Source organism: Opisthocomus hoazin, chromosome 4, assembly GCF_030867145.1.
Source record: "Opisthocomus hoazin isolate bOpiHoa1 chromosome 4, bOpiHoa1.hap1, whole genome shotgun sequence".
NCBI lineage: Eukaryota > Metazoa > Chordata > Aves > Opisthocomiformes > Opisthocomidae > Opisthocomus > Opisthocomus hoazin.
The window spans coordinates 76,112,361-76,127,794 of record NC_134417.1 but is presented as its reverse complement, the minus strand read 5'-3'; the positions used below and the strand labels follow the sequence as shown (position 1 = coordinate 76,127,794).

The following is a 15,434-nucleotide window of genomic DNA, read 5'->3' as shown; positions in this document are numbered from 1 at the left end:
GGACTCTTCATATTTGTCAAACCCTGCTATCTTCAAAGAAACATAAGGAGCTGATCAAAAGTGCCCTACTGGGTCCATCTAAACCCAAACAACAAAAATGGACAGAATACAGCAAAACTGGGACAGTACAGAGACATACTTGGAAGAACAGCAAACTAGAACTGAGTTCTGATCTCGAAATCATTTGGAGCTCTTGCTGAGATAAAAATTTCTTCATTTTAAGTTACAAAACCAGTACCTTTGATACCCTGCCATCTGATAGGAACGTAAAATCTTAAATTTAAAACAGATTAAATAGAAGAGTTTCAATAACTGAATACTATTTTAAGAGCATATGATACTATTGTCCTATCCTAGTTTAAGTTCTTCCAACTAAGCTTTTTGCCGATAGCTTTTTTCCTCTTTCATCTTCTACTTTTTTCATTATTATTTTTTAAAAGAGGCAGTAGATATAGGAAAAGACTTGGGTAGAAGCAAACTAACAGCTACTGTACACCTGCCCCTCCAGAAGAGCACCAAGAAAGCAACAGATGGACATACAAGTTGCCACAGAACATGCTGCTCAAAAGCATCAAGCACATCACTGAGCAGCAGAAGCAAAAGCTACAGCATTTCTTCACAAAGCAGGAGCTCCAGGCAGGCTAGCAGGTAACAAGTCAACACTGGCAAACCAATCAAGGATACCAAGAGGCAACAATCCTATCAAACTGCAGTTTCATTGCCACTTCTCTGATCTATTTAGTGTATATAACTCATTCCATATTCATTCGAGAGAAATGCTCAGTGCTCAGATACAGAGGCTGAATATAAGCCAGAGACAGGACAGTTTTGTGATTTTTTAAATTTTTTTTTCAACTTCAGTAGCATTGAGAGAAACAAGAAACCTATTCTAGAATAACACTAGTATTTGCTATGTACTTCCTTCTATAGCCTGCACTGTAAACTGTTTCATATGTGCATTTCTATGACGTCTGCACATAACTGCTCTTCATCCGTTCTAAACGGACCTCAATATACTCTCTGCAACTTGGAGCAATTCTTAGAATCTTACTGCACAGCTTCTGTTACAGGAAGAGTTTTGTAACTGCTACCTTTTAGGGGAGCAAGAAAAGAGCAAGTACTTCCACAAACAAAATCAGTTGCTTACTTATATAGCCACTAGGCATAATAAGCAATCTTAACATTTGAAGGTGCAAAATAAGTTATTATGTATCCTGAATTACTGTTTTCTTTGGATGTCAGACAATTCATATATGAAGACTCTTCTTTTAAATTAGAAACACCATATAGTGTTAACACTTGTTCATGCTAAGGTATCACCCATTTCTAGTATATAACAAAACAATTTATCTGAAACGCAAATAAATTAGTTTAAACAGTGTTGCAATGTAAAACTTCAGAAATGCTACCTGGAAGATAAACTAACTTTAAACAAAACGCACCTGAGCTCAGATTCATCTTAGCTAACACTAAGACCTGTTTGGTCATCTCCCACCAGCACCTCAAAATCTCACCCAGACACATTCCTCAACAGCTGCAATTTTCCAGGCTACCGTAATAAAGGGAAAAAATACCAAGCAAGTTTACAATAAAAGTATCTTCTGATGTATGTATAGCCCAAACACAAATGCTAGGGACATGCCTCAGGGGGAGGGGAGGAATACGGCAATCATACACCCTTAAACACAGTCTGCAATACCATTATACAAGGAGTTTTCTGCCCCCTTCGACAGGGATACCTGTGCAGCAACAGCGGAATACCCACAGCAACACCACAAGGATTAGTGCAGTATGTGCTGATAGAACAACCCAGCAGATCCATGTGAAATGCACTTCCATTGACATTTCAAGTCGAATCAATTGGGTTGGAAAAGCTGAAGCTCGTATTTCAAATGTGAGAGTTGAAACAGCACCAAAGCAAGGTAAACAGATTGCCCAATTTCAAAGCTGAGCGATGCAAGCAGTCATTTGCTCTCCAATATCTACATGTAATCTGTACAGAGGCAGAGTATTTGTGCTACATTAGGGTCAAGTAAGTAGACTTCCTCACAGGAGGCTTACTAGGGTTGTTTTAGAACAAATATTGCAGTTTCACTTAGTTTTAGTGTCCTGATCAAACCAGTTACTGCACTGAAAAAAAAAACAAAAAAGGTACTCTACTGAAGTGTTAACACATTTTGAATCAGAGACTTGAAATGAAGCACTAAATCTTGTGGCACGCTTTCAAAAGGAATTACTAAAACCCAGTGGTATTTTTTACCAGATGAATAATATTTGGCGTTCTGTGTTTTCTGGAGTTGTTTATTTTTCATTTTAAAATGAACAGGAACTAGATTACCAAAATTACAGATCAGAAAAAGAACAGTAGTCAGACTCCAGCTCCTTGGTTAGTAAAAATTTTTGTTGTATCAATCATTAAACATGTTAAAAGTTCAATGTCAAGACAGTGGCCTAGGAGAAAAGCAAGTGTATTCAGAGTAGAACCTACATTTTCTCTCCTTGATGTTAACCTCATTATAGTAATAGATTACAAATTTACTTTTACCCAGCGTGACACTAAATAGTGAAAAGACTGCAGTGAAAAGGGTTAGCTAAACAACAAGAAACTCTAATTCTGAATGTTTAACTTCCTTAATGCTGCAATTCCTGCTTAATATAGTACCTATGACTGTTTACAAGTTACACATCTATTCCAAAAAAGACAGACCAAATTACTCAATTTAACTGTTTGACTGCAACTATAATATACAAGGAATATTTTCATGACAAGTACAGAAAACTCAGGCCGCTGAGTTCTTCTTGAAAAATCAAAGATGATTAAGTTCACATGTTTGATTGTACTCATGGCTCCAGTCATGGGAGTGAGACTCTTGTTCCTGAACCCCTTCTGAAGGATTGTTTTTTGCTTTCCAAGATAAGGTTCACTTACCTTTCAACTCTGGGAACTGAGGCAGTTTGCAGTAAATCAGCTTTTCTTTTGTTGTACATTACGTTCTACTGTTTTCCCCGCTGCCCCCTTTACCATGATTTCAATATTTCACTCTCTTTAGCTCTGTCATTTAAGCCTCGCATCAGCTAGAACTCTCACGTTTCTCTGAAAACAATCCAAATTCTACAGCTTTGGAAGGAACTACATAATTTTCTTCTGCCCGCAGGCCAAACAGCATAGTGCTGAAATGTAAATGTTCACATAGGGAACTACTCACTTGGAGCTCTGACAGTAGTAATCAGCAAGAACCTCCTCATGTTCCCTAATTTGTTTCTGGAACATTAGTTCTAGAAGATCCCTTCTACTCATTAGTAAACTTACCTTTTTCATTTCTTCAACATAGGCTATCATGGCTTCTTCTTTGGACATGTCTCCCAAGGCACTCCAAGCGTCCCTAGGAAAGAAAGTCACATACATCTTCAGTATCTTCAGGGCCTAATGGATTTTTTCAGCCTGGCCTTAAGTGGGTCAGTTATGTAATGCCCAAAGTTCCTCTGATACAAATAAAATGCAACAACAATTCATGACTTTTTTTTTTTTCTAAAGTCCAAACATATAATTTGCTAGGATAATCACATAGTGGTACATCAACAGAGAAACAACAAACTGAACAGCCTGGGGACTGAAGAGCTCCTCACTGACCAGCTATGCTCTTGTACCCAGTAAGTTGTTAACAAGTCCAGATATTTCCCTTTTGATTAGGCTGATCTTTTTTGAGACCCTCTGCTGCAGAAAAAGAGCAGGCACAGACACTTCAGCCAGCATTTACAAACAGTTGTCAGCAAGTCAGAACAGGCTAGAAGAAAAATCTGTCCTTTTCGTGTTTAGCAACTGGGGAAAGACAAATCAGTGCAGTAGGCAAATAGCTTAACCACCGCCCCCAATTACCACAGCAGCTACTTACGACCTAAAAAAATAATCTCCCCCTCTCCAACTCTGCAAGACAGAGAACTCCAGTTGAATTTATCAGTATTGCACAATGAATCTGTCAAAACACGGACTGGAATAAAACATTACCTTACTCAAGTCTTGCACTTGATTTGACACCATCCTTTCTTCTTGCCAGAGTATCTGTCCCACTTATAGCAGAATCCCAAGGCTGGCAGCTCACATTTCAGCTACAACCAACCAGGTGGGTGGAAGCTTACTGCCCTAGTCCTCTGCAAAGATACCCTCTTCACCCTGACTTGGGGAGACTGGGCCAGGGGGGAAGCTCAAAGGAATCATTTCACAGATCCCAAGACGACCATGACCATAAAGACAGCAATAAGACTTGTTCTTCAGGAAAAATCATTATTAAAATATAATAAGCAAAGCATTCATATGGCTTTTCAAACAGATCTTAGCAATTTGGTGAATCGGGAGAGTCTTCCCAGCACAAAGAGAATACAGACAGCGGGAAGCCCTGCTACTGAGCTGACAAACCAGAAAGACACATAAACCAGACCCCTCCGCAAGAGCTTGAAGCTGCATCAATAGCTGTCAATGAGCACTTGCTTACTTCAGGCCCACATTAGACATGAAAACTTGAGAAGAAAGGATTCCAGACACTGATCCACACCACTCATTCTGCAGAGCACCTACAATTTCGTTCTACAACAGGGAATAAACACTGCAGAGCTGCCATGATGGTGCTTGCCCAAGAAAAACCTGCCCCGTCGCAGAACCCGAGGGAATGTTTTCACTTGCAACTCTGAGAAATTACAAATTACCTAAGCTAGAAAGTTGGAACACAAGACAGAAAACGAATTCAAGCATCAAAGGTTGGGAATGTTGGGTTTTTTTCAGAGAGAAATAAACTCACTACGCTCTTTCTCCAAGTGCATCTCCACTCCAAGCATTAAAAACAAAACAAAACAACAACTCATGAAAAGCTACCATTTATATCTACCAATCGGATCCCAAAATCCAGGTCGTGGAATGTTACAAGGTCCTTGGGTTGCTTGCTTGTAAAAGCTATAGAACTTGAGCATCATTTCATTCGTTGGCTGGAACGAACCTAGTGAAAGCATTTTAAAATACAGTTAAATTGTAACCAAGAACATTAACGGGTATTTTACAAGCTTAGTATTTCTGTGAGAAAATAGCCCGCAGTTTGTTACAGCCTAATTCACAGCAGTACAGTTTAAGTCAACAGATAATATCTTGACTTCATCTACCATGAACCAGCACTGCTGACGATATTTACTTCACAAACAGCAAATTTCAGATTGAATGTAAGGGACTATAACCTTTACCACTCCTAAGGTCAGACTCCATGATCAGAACTAAAAAAAGTACTAAGTAACATAAAGCAAGTGTCCTTTCACTCAGTTTAAAGGGACAGCTTTAGCTCCCAGCAAACAAAGTACCCTGCAAGTCACTTGGCTGTTCACAACTTAAAAAAAACAAACACAACCCCCCCCCCAAACACAAACCCAAACCACAGTGTTTTTGTTTACTTTGGATATGTGACAGCAATTTCAATAATAGTTTCACTGGTTTTGTTTTCTCTTCTTCCTTTGTGGAACACTTTTGTCAAGGCAGAACATCTCAGCACAAATCTGCAACAGCTGGCAGGGAAGATTCATAACCAACCCATGAAATTGAACACTTCGAGGTTCGATTCTAGTCATTAAAAGTTTACAGTGACCTTTATCTTAGTGCCTCAATAAACCCCGTTTTGCTTACACCAGAATCAATGACATACATCATAACCACTTTTTTATGATTATCACTCTTATCAAAAAGACGCATTCTGATTTTTTTTCCTTTCCTGTTAACTCCTTCAGCACAGGGGACCCGCGGTAACCGCTCCGCAGGCACCAACCGCCCTCAGGGCTGCGGCGAGGCGGAGCCCCTCCGCCGGCGCTCCCGGGGGGCTGCGGGCCCCCTCCTCCGGCCGCCGGACCGAGGAACTCCTGCCGCAGGCTCGGCAGCCCCCCCGGACCGCCATTTCTTCCGGAGAGGCGGGCGGCGGCGCCAAGACCGAGCTCTCCCAGCGGCTCCCCCGCCGCCGCCTGCTGATAGGCGCCCGGCCCGGGGCAGCGGAGGGAGGGCGGCCCTGCAGCCCTGCCCGGGACCACCCGGCGGGCCGCGCCGCCGCCCCGGAGGAAGCACGAGAGGGGCCTGGCCTCCCCCACCCCCCCCCTCGGGCCCTGCCCGCCCCGCAGGTGCCAGCCGGGCGGCCAGGCCCCGCGCCCGGCGCCACGGCCTTCCCGCCCGCCGCCCCCCCGGGCCGCACTTACCATTTTTGGGCAGGCTCTGGATCACCTTCACAGCCGCCTCGAACCTGGTGGCGTGCATGGAGCCGGTCTCCGCCATAGCCATGTCCCCGTCCCGTCCCCTCACCGCCCGCCGCCTCCCGCTCGGCCGCCGGGCCGCGTCCGCTTCAGCTCAGCCTCCTTCGTGGCGGTGCCTGCAGCCGACGGCACGGGAGAGAGGCTGAGAGGCGCCGGGCCACGGGCAGCCGCCCCTCCGACGGCAGCGGGGCGGGGTGCCCGGCTCCTGCCGCGCCCGGCCCGGCCCCCACCCCGATCCCTCAGCCCTCCCTCCCCGGCAGCGCCGGCCTCGCCCCGCAGGCCCAGCCCTACCTCGGCCCCGGCTTCAGGCGCCCATGTTGCGTCTCCCACCGCGGCGCCCTGCCCTGCCCTTCCCCTCCCCTCCCCTCGCACCGCCCCGAGACCGCCGGGGGCACGCCGGGAACCGGAGTCCGCTCGGCCGCCCCGGCGCGGCCGGGTCCCGCACGGGTTTCCCCCTGCCTGTGTCCGCTCTGCGCCTGCTCTCCCTCCCGCCGCCATCGCGGGCCGCGGCCTCCCCGGCAGCCCCGGGCAGCGAAGGGCGAGGGCGGCGCGGAGACGGGCGGCTGGCCCCGGCGGGCAGGCTGAGGCCCGGGAGAAGGCCCTGGGCCGGGCTGTCCCCGGGGGCCTCGCAGAGCTGCCCTGGATGACGGTGGGCTCAGTCCTGGGGCCTGAGAAGCCGTTGAAGTGCTGATCCTGGGGTGCGTCTCCCGTGTGGACTGAGGAAACGGTTCTCTCCTTTATTTTTTAAAATTTTTTCCTGGTTTCTTTGCTTCCTTCCTCTTCCTACCCTTTTCCCTGCTTGTGTAGCTACAATTGCATGGGAATGAACACTTCAAAACTCCACCCATGGACCTCGGTTATCCTCAGGTAACGGGGAGATCCCCGCCACCCTGGCAGTCTCCTTTGCTGCTTATTCCCCTCCTCACAGCCGTCCTCCTGGTCAAACCTCCTTCCACATCGTTCACCTAAATTACCACTGCGGCCACATATTTTTATAATAGCTTTAATGACTTCTATTTACATTCAAATTTCAGGCATGAGATTTTAGAAGCCTAGAACCCAGGGACTATTTCCACGGTATTTGGAGACAAGGGTGAATACCGGTACGGTACCAGCAGCTAGCTCAGTAGCGCAGTAAATGAATGGCCTTATTCAAAAGCGCTGCGCATCCAGCGCTCTACCAAGTCAAACAAAAGTATGCTAAACCAACCGCTTTTGTAGCAAGTGGAATAATTTACCCAGTGAGCAACAGGATGAATTAATAGACCCTTTGAATAGAATCGAGTACAAAATCTTGGCATTCAAGTCAGTTCATTTATCTGGTGCACAATATGTATGTTAAATTCCTCTGAAGGCAGTTGTGTGCTCACAGTATATGCCCTTGGGTGGGAAAGAAAAGCTCCAGAGAGAGGGAATTAGAGCAGATCAGTCCCTGCTCTGCTGAACCAGTACATGCCACAGGTCAGCAGCCAGCTGGCCAGGGGAGAGCTTTGCTGCAGAGGAACTGACACTTCCAGAGGTGTTCAAACAGGATTCCCCGCATGGGGCAAACGATGAACCCGTGTTACAAACGCCACTGCTCGGCTCATGTGAATGTTACAGATTAATTTCTCTGAATTTTTCTTTTCGAGTGCTGGATTTCTAAAGCTCTTGTGAGCTATGCACTAAGATCTATTGCCTTTTTCATCCATGAAGGTAGGAATGACAGAAGCTCAGATCAAAGGGATGTGTTTGTTTGAAGATAAGTGGGTCTCTGTATAAATAGGGATTATTTGAGCATGCAAGGAGTTAACTGAAAAAAAGTAATAAAAAAATTAAGGGCCTCTTGTGAGGCCAGCTGATGTGTAAATTCTGTTTACCTGAGCAAATCTATAATGACGTTCACCATTTTAATTGATTTAAGAGAAATGCAGTCTGCATTTTTATTAATGAACATTCCCAGACTTTCACTGGAAGTAGTCTTTAAAATAGATGCAAATGACAACCTATTTAATGGCTGCGTGCAGAAACAGAAGCTGCCCTCTTTGCACTGGAGCTGTGTGAGAGTGTGAGATCTGCAGATCCAGAATGAGGCACTTGAAGTAACCCAAAATAATCAGTGCCATCATGCCCTGAGACAAGGACGAAACAGTAAATGAGAGGCAAATTTTGAGCACTGGTGAGCCTGTGAGAACATATCGCAAATGACTAGTTAATTTAAATGCTCATATATAATACTAATTAGCATTGCTATTAGCTGTCCCTGTGTACACATTTTGCATTCTCATTGCAGTGATTTCCATTTCCATGTAGGATTAACAATAATCAAACGTGGAGTCCAGGTAATAAAGGAGACCCTCTCATTTGTTGCAGACATCCAGGAATGGATCTGCAGCTTTATCTCAAGCTGAGGATTCTAGACTCCATTCTTTAGGGAACAAAATTATATGACGTTTCTCTGTCATCTGCTAAGTACCTATTGGGAATGAGCACATGCTTGTAAAATCTGAAGGGTGGGCGTCAGGAGGATGGGGCCAAGCTCTTTTCAGTGGTGCCCAGTGACAGGACAAGGGGCAATGGGCACAAACTGAAGCATAGAAAGTTCCATCTGAACATGAGGAAGAATTTCTTCCCTCTGAGGGTGACGGAGCACTGGAACAGGCTGCCCAGGGAGGTTGTGGAGTCTCCTTCTCTGGAGATATTCAAGACCCGCCTGGACAAGGTCCTCTACAACCTACTGTAGGTGACCCTGCTTCGGCAGGAGGGTTGGACTACATGACCCACAGAGGTCCCTTCCAACCCCTACCATTCTGTGATACCATTCTGTGATCTAATTATAATCTATGTATTGAACTGGGCTGTGTTTTTATTGCTTCGCAAGAGCAGTCTCCAAAGCAACCATAAGTCTGACCAGCTCTTACTCTTTCTTTGATCCAATGTATGAGAAGCTAAACATTGGGAACTGCGATAGAAAGCCTGACCAGTGATGGCGATCGGCTGAGATGTGAGAGAGGAGAGGTCATGGTACTCTGCTGCCAGTGTGATCTGGCAGTGAGCACAATGTGTGACACTTAACATGTCCGAGTGCTTTGCTTTGCCCGCACTTCACTCAGTGTTTCACAAACTACTTTTGGAGAGCCTGTGAATTGCTAATGTGAGGCATTCCTGGCGATGTTGAGACACATAAAATCTTGTACGGAAGCATGCTGTTGTAGTCGCTGAAGGAATACCCTTACGGAATGTCTGGAGAAAAGGCAGACAAGCGTGATCCCGAGTGTAGCCTTGGACCTATCTCTCACAAATGGATTAGGGATGGTTATTGAGTTGAGTGGTGTTATCGCACAGGATAGTCTATCAAAGCCTGATGTGCTGAGTTACCTTACAACCCTCATTTTGTGCTGTGTGTAAGCTGCCACTGTCCATTCATGCTGTTCTCTTTTGTATCCCAGGTCTGCCTTAGTTTTCTAGCAGTTGCTTCCAATGCCAAGCTACACCCCAGTCCAGCTTGAAGAGCACCTTCATTTTACTTGAGGGACAAGGGAGTCAGTTAAATTATGCAAGTGAAAAGCAGAAACTGGAACCGATTATGCCTATTGCTCCCTCAAGGGTCTGAATCATAGCAGTGTATTTTACAGAAATATTTTTAAATGGTTCTTAAGAAAGTAGACCATAGTCTCATATGCATTATGAGCAAGGTCTGTAAACTACCAGATCCAAGAGCATGTAATTTTAGCAAAGCTTTCTTTTTGAAGTATGTAATCCAGCGGGGAGGGAGAATGAATTATTTAAAACCTAATAGTCATAATTATGAAGAACTAAATTAGCATTACAATTTCAAAGTCAAATTTACATGCTGATGAAGAATGGGAAGATGTTGTCTGAGAAGGGCAGAGCATTTCAGGAAGAGTAGTTTTCTACACTGTTTACAGTAGAAAGGCTAATGTATCACATGACATTTACTTGCAGGATTTTTTAATGAAATCATGAAGGATATTTGTGTCAAAATCAACAGCTCTGGAGAAAGAGAACTATTTGCCTACCATGAATATGGCAAAAACAGCAGTTGAAGTTTGTCCACTTATGTAGGCCAATCCCTGTTCTTCAGGAAAGCCCTTTGGGCAATGGACTAGTTTGTCACAAACAAGAATGCTTTTGGGGATGGAATCTTCCTTGTGAGGTTCAGATACACCCCTTAATAACTCGACTAGAAATACTGATTCATTTCACAGTTGGGGATTAAGTAATGGAATTATTTTTAACCATTATTAACGGTAGCTGCTTTGCCTAAGGAATAGGCTCCATGTTGTCAAAGGTGTTAAAGGTAATATATCCCATTTCAAATCTCTTTTGAGCTATTCAGTTCAGGTAACCCAGGTCTTTCAGCAATCAAAATTTTGAGCTGCATTTTTGTTTCCCCTTATCCCTCCCCACTTCTCATGTATTTCAAAAAAGAAGATGCAGTAACAAAAGTATAAGCTTAGATCCGTTTCATGAAATGCTCTTTGAAGAACAATATGTGATTGTACTTCCAAAGACATTTGGCAGCATTTGACTTCGCATTGAACTACATGGTACTTATGAAGTCAAAACCTTTTACAGGTTTATATCTTTGTAGGTCTAAAGTATAATGCAGTGCCAGATTGTGTCTTAAGCCCCTCTTTTTTTCTCCAAGCTTACTATTCATTTCTTTCATGAAATCTTTAATAAAGTTCAGTTTTCCTTACTGCCTCAAGGCATTTTTCTTATAGAGCCAGCAGACAGTTATAACAGAATTGCTCAGATTTCGCATATTCTAGAAGAACATGTAAAAAATCCTATTCCCTTACACAGCCATGAACTAAGCTTTGAAAAGTATGTGGTTTCATCTTGCAGCAATGACAAACTGTATCTTATTATAAACAACAGCAGCAGACAGCTCATAACACACACTTATTGTTTTCCCTTCAGTAAAAATTATGATATCTGGAGGTCAAATTGTGCTGTCATTTACAGTGATATAAATTTGGAATTACGTGGTTGATTTGGGGATACTTATGGCGTTACACATTTTCATAATGCAAATGAGTAGAATTTGACTCTGAAAAATCTAACTATGTCTGGTATATTATTTCTGATTTGACATTTGTGATTTTTATCTTCATAACTACTGCTGCTAAAGTTTCAGAAGCCTATCCTTGTGTAATTTGCCTCTTGGGAATAGCAAACAAAATACTGTGACTGTATTATAATAATGTGCTTATGCAATGGCATATTTACAGCCAGGCAGCTCTTGTGATTATTTTTTTTTTCAGTATCTGGAAGGGAAAAAACCAAAACACCTGTAGTTTATGCGTGTTCTTTTAAAATTCTAGCAAAGCAAGGATATTATTCTTTCTAGCAAACCTGAAAAATGACTGCGTGGCAATGTTTTCATGACATACGTTTACCAGTATTTAAAACCTGGAATATAACTGGAAAAGATAACTGAACTCAAGCGTTTTCAGGCCTGTGTCTATCATTTGGGATATTTATTCAGGCAGAAAATATACCACTGTGGTTTTGGTCCATGGGTTTCAACAACCTAATCTAACAGGTTAGGGGTGATTTACTGGAGTGAGTCCTCCAACAAACTCTCAGAAGGGTTTAAGACTGAGTTTAATTGGGTACCTAAGCACAGGACCACTACTTCATTACAGTCCCCATAAGCACCAGCTCTGTTGCTGTACAAGTCCTAGTAAAAAATCAGATTTCCTTGGAAGTCAGTGCCAGCTAGACACTTGTGCCAGCTGTAAACCATGGCTTTTTCACTCGTATTCAGGTCAGGTTTGCTACTGGACATTATCCAAGGAAGTTAGTCTGGGAAGCTTTATTTGAGAAAGAAATTTGACATTCAGGAACTGTTTCAGTTTATACTGTTAGATCATTTCTGCTTGACTGAAATGAAGGAGTCATCTCTGCTCCAGAGTTTTGGGGTGATAAGGCCTGTCCCTTTCACTGAGGTGAGGGAGATGGGTGAACTGCAGCAACGTACAGCATCTCAAAATCAGAACCTCCTGGGTTTTGCCATTTAAAACAGAGAATTCTTAGGCTGAGAATTCTTAAGCAGAAAATTATTGGATGAATAACTGGGATGGATGAAAACTTAGGAAACGAAGTGTTTTAAGTGGTTTTTTACTTTCCTTTGCACTAAAAGGTGCTGGTTAATATAACGTGTTCAGCATGAGAAGCTTAATATCGAAGCTTCTGAAGAGGCTGGAAAGGTTAATGAGGAAAGACAGCTGTCAATTCTTGTTCCCCGAAAGTAGAAAAAAAAAATCAAAGAACCTGCTGAATAGTTTTCTAAGTAAATTACCGTTGGTTTCAAAAAAACCGCAAGAAACAGAAACAATTGAGCTGTATGAAATAAAAATGATCACTGAATCCACGGAAGTCTTTGAATGCACCTAAACTGAGCTGTTTAAAGGTCAAGTCACTCTGCTGCAGATAAAGATAGAAATGCAGCCCTAAACTGAGGGGGGAGCTGGGCAGCCACGTCACTGTGACAACAGTTACATTGGAGTCTCTTTGTCACACTGAGTAATCTAACAAGAGGGCAGAGGGCAGTTTCGGGAGGCATTAGAAGTCTTTAACCAAAGATGTACCCATTAAAGAGCACAAGTCTTCAGTGTTCAATAGATCACTAAAACATCCTGATTCAGAAGTTAGTACTACAGATTTGCCACAAAAAAAGAAACAGAACAACAAAATATGCTCTATTTCTTCTATTTGTTTGCCCAGCTTTTATTGTGAGTTTTTAATCTTTCTGTAGCTTTGTTTGCTGGATTAGAGAGCTCATGATTATACTCCTGAAGGGTTCTCCAACAATGGTATGAATCCTTATAAACAGAAGTCAAGCAACCCCTTGATTTCTTTTATTTAGGATTGAATTCACTGACACTTTCACTCCAGTGAATTCATTCTTTCATTCTTATCTCTTTCCAATATTTCAACATCTTTCTTGAATCATAGATACTACTGCTAGGTACAATGCTGCAGTTGTACTAATGTCAGACACTATAATAAAGGACCAAGGCATTGCCTTCTCCAAACTCAATATTGTCATTCCTGTGTCGAGAATTCATTGACCCTTTTGGATGTAGATGTGGATGAAGGCCTCAAAGCACAGGATCCTCATACCCTACTTGTAGCTGAGGACCCACATTGTAAGTGTGTACTCTTAAAGCTTTTGTTTGGAGTGATGGAACAGTATTTGGTTGTATTCTGTTACACTGGTTTTGCAACTAGTTTATCAGATTATTGTGTCATGTCAGTCTGTTCTTTGAATTGTTTGTCACTCTCCTCATCACTCTGCTCTCTGCAAATTTTATCAGCAATTTCCTGTAGGTTATTCAAAATAAGCTAAACAACAAGGAGTCAAGGTCGGTCCACCCTCTATGACCACATTTGAAGTTTGTCAGCCATTTTTTAAATTTAATAGGCATATTAATTAAGAATTAATTTAATAATAATTCTTTAAGGTATAATTAAGAATTTAATGTAATTTTCTATTGCATTTAATGTAATAATTTTCTATTACAATAGTAATTTATTTTTAAAATTTTTATTGTAGTTTCTCAATCAAAATTGTATGCAGTCAGGTATTTTACAGAAGTATAAATACATTTATACAACACAGTTACGTTTATCTATTGAACTTGTACTCTCAAGTACTCAAGAGCTCTTTTCAGTGGTGCCCAGTGACAGGACAAGGGGCAATGGGCACAAACTGAAGCACAGGAAGTTCCGTCTGAACATGAGGAAGAATTTCTTCCCTCTGAGGGTGACGGAGCACTGGAACAGGCTGCCCAGGGAGGTGGTGGAGTCTCCTTCTCTGGAGATATTCAAGACCCGCCTGGACAAGATCCTGTGCAGCCTACTGTAGGTGACCCTGCTTCGGCAGGGGGGTTGGACTAGGTGACCCACAGAGGTCCCTTCCAACCCCTACTATTCTGTGATTCTGTGATTCACAGAAGAGGATGTTGAGTTATCCTGAATATATGTATACTTCTCCATACATTCCTATTCATTTGCATTAATTAAATTATCCTTCTTTAATTCTTTCTTAATGGAATTTCCTATCAGTCATTCTGTTGTATACATGGGATCAATATTAAGTCGATAGGACTACAATACCTATATATCTTTTTTCATTATTGGCACAACCTTTGCTTTCTTCCAGTGCTCTGGAAGTCCTCCAATGTTTGAAAACTGACTGAGAATGAATATTAACAGTCTATAATGCTCTTTGCTAGCTCATTTAAAAATCTCGGATGTGATTAATCTGTACATGCTGATTTAAGAAGATCTAAGTTTAGAACTTGCAGATAACTAGATCACCCTTGATTTTCCTTTTAATGTAAATAAAAAATTGAGTTTTAAACACTGTGACTAAAGATCTCCTTTTGTTGCTCTGTTCACTCTGCTGGTATTTTACTGTTTCACTGTCTGTTTGAAATCCTGTAGGTGGAAGGGCCTCTGAATTTATAAAGATTTTTTTTTTAAAAGGGAGCTACACATTTCTTTGCAGATTACCTTTGACTTGTGTGAACCCTTGGGATAAATATCTGTCAGCTACCTTAGCAAATCATGCATTATAAGCAGCTCAGTCATGTTTCTAGCCTTTGCAGGAGGGGGTGGTTGTTCATTTTTCATGTAGTAACTTCCGGTGTGCTTTCTGATTCTTTTGCATGGTAGTTCTAAAAAAAAAAAAAAAAAAAAAAAAAAAGTCTTAAAAACTAAAGCTTTTCATTAGTAGGGTTGTCTGTCCCAAAGCCTAAATTTCTATGTTATTGTAAATGTACTGTGAACCTTACTTACTGATCTCCTCTTTCAAAAATTTTAAAAATATTTAAATCTTGGACAAAGTACACAAACATATTTCTGTTTTATAATAGAGGAAACAATGCAATGACCAACTACATACACATATATTTGTGCATACATAATATGTAAAGTAGTGATGTTATATATGGAATTGATGAATACATTATGAGCTGTGGGTAAAAGCAATATATTAAACAGATGAAAGGAAGAGACTGGAGAGCCTGTCCCTCCCCGGATTAGGTGGCTTGTGCTGTGGCTCATGTGGCAATGGGGTGCTCTCCTGGCTGCACAAGCCTTCTGACCCCACTCCCCACAGCTCCCCCTTTCTTCTGCATAAACAAATC

At 42.3% G+C, this 15,434-nt stretch overlaps 1 protein-coding gene across 3 annotated transcripts in view; it reads right to left on the bottom strand.

Moving 5' to 3' along the window:
• The window catches only part of ACBD5 (acyl-CoA binding domain containing 5), a 31,013-nt gene extending 24,397 nt beyond the window's left edge, over nucleotides 1–6,616 (bottom strand). For 2 of the 3 annotated variants that reach the window (XM_075419585.1, XM_075419587.1), the window contains exons 1-3: nucleotides 6,217–6,495; nucleotides 4,868–4,988; nucleotides 3,311–3,383 (exon numbers count right to left, since the gene is read on the bottom strand). In XM_075419585.1, the coding sequence (XP_075275700.1) occupies nucleotides 3,311–3,383; nucleotides 4,868–4,988; nucleotides 6,217–6,298 (276 nt within the window). In that variant the 5' untranslated portion in view covers nucleotides 6,299–6,495. Of the gene's footprint in view, nucleotides 1–3,310; nucleotides 3,384–4,867; nucleotides 4,989–6,216; nucleotides 6,496–6,561 lie in introns of those variants that run through there. The other variant, XM_075419586.1, reaches the window with a different exon arrangement.
• Between the last annotated feature and the right edge of the window lie 8,818 nt (nucleotides 6,617–15,434).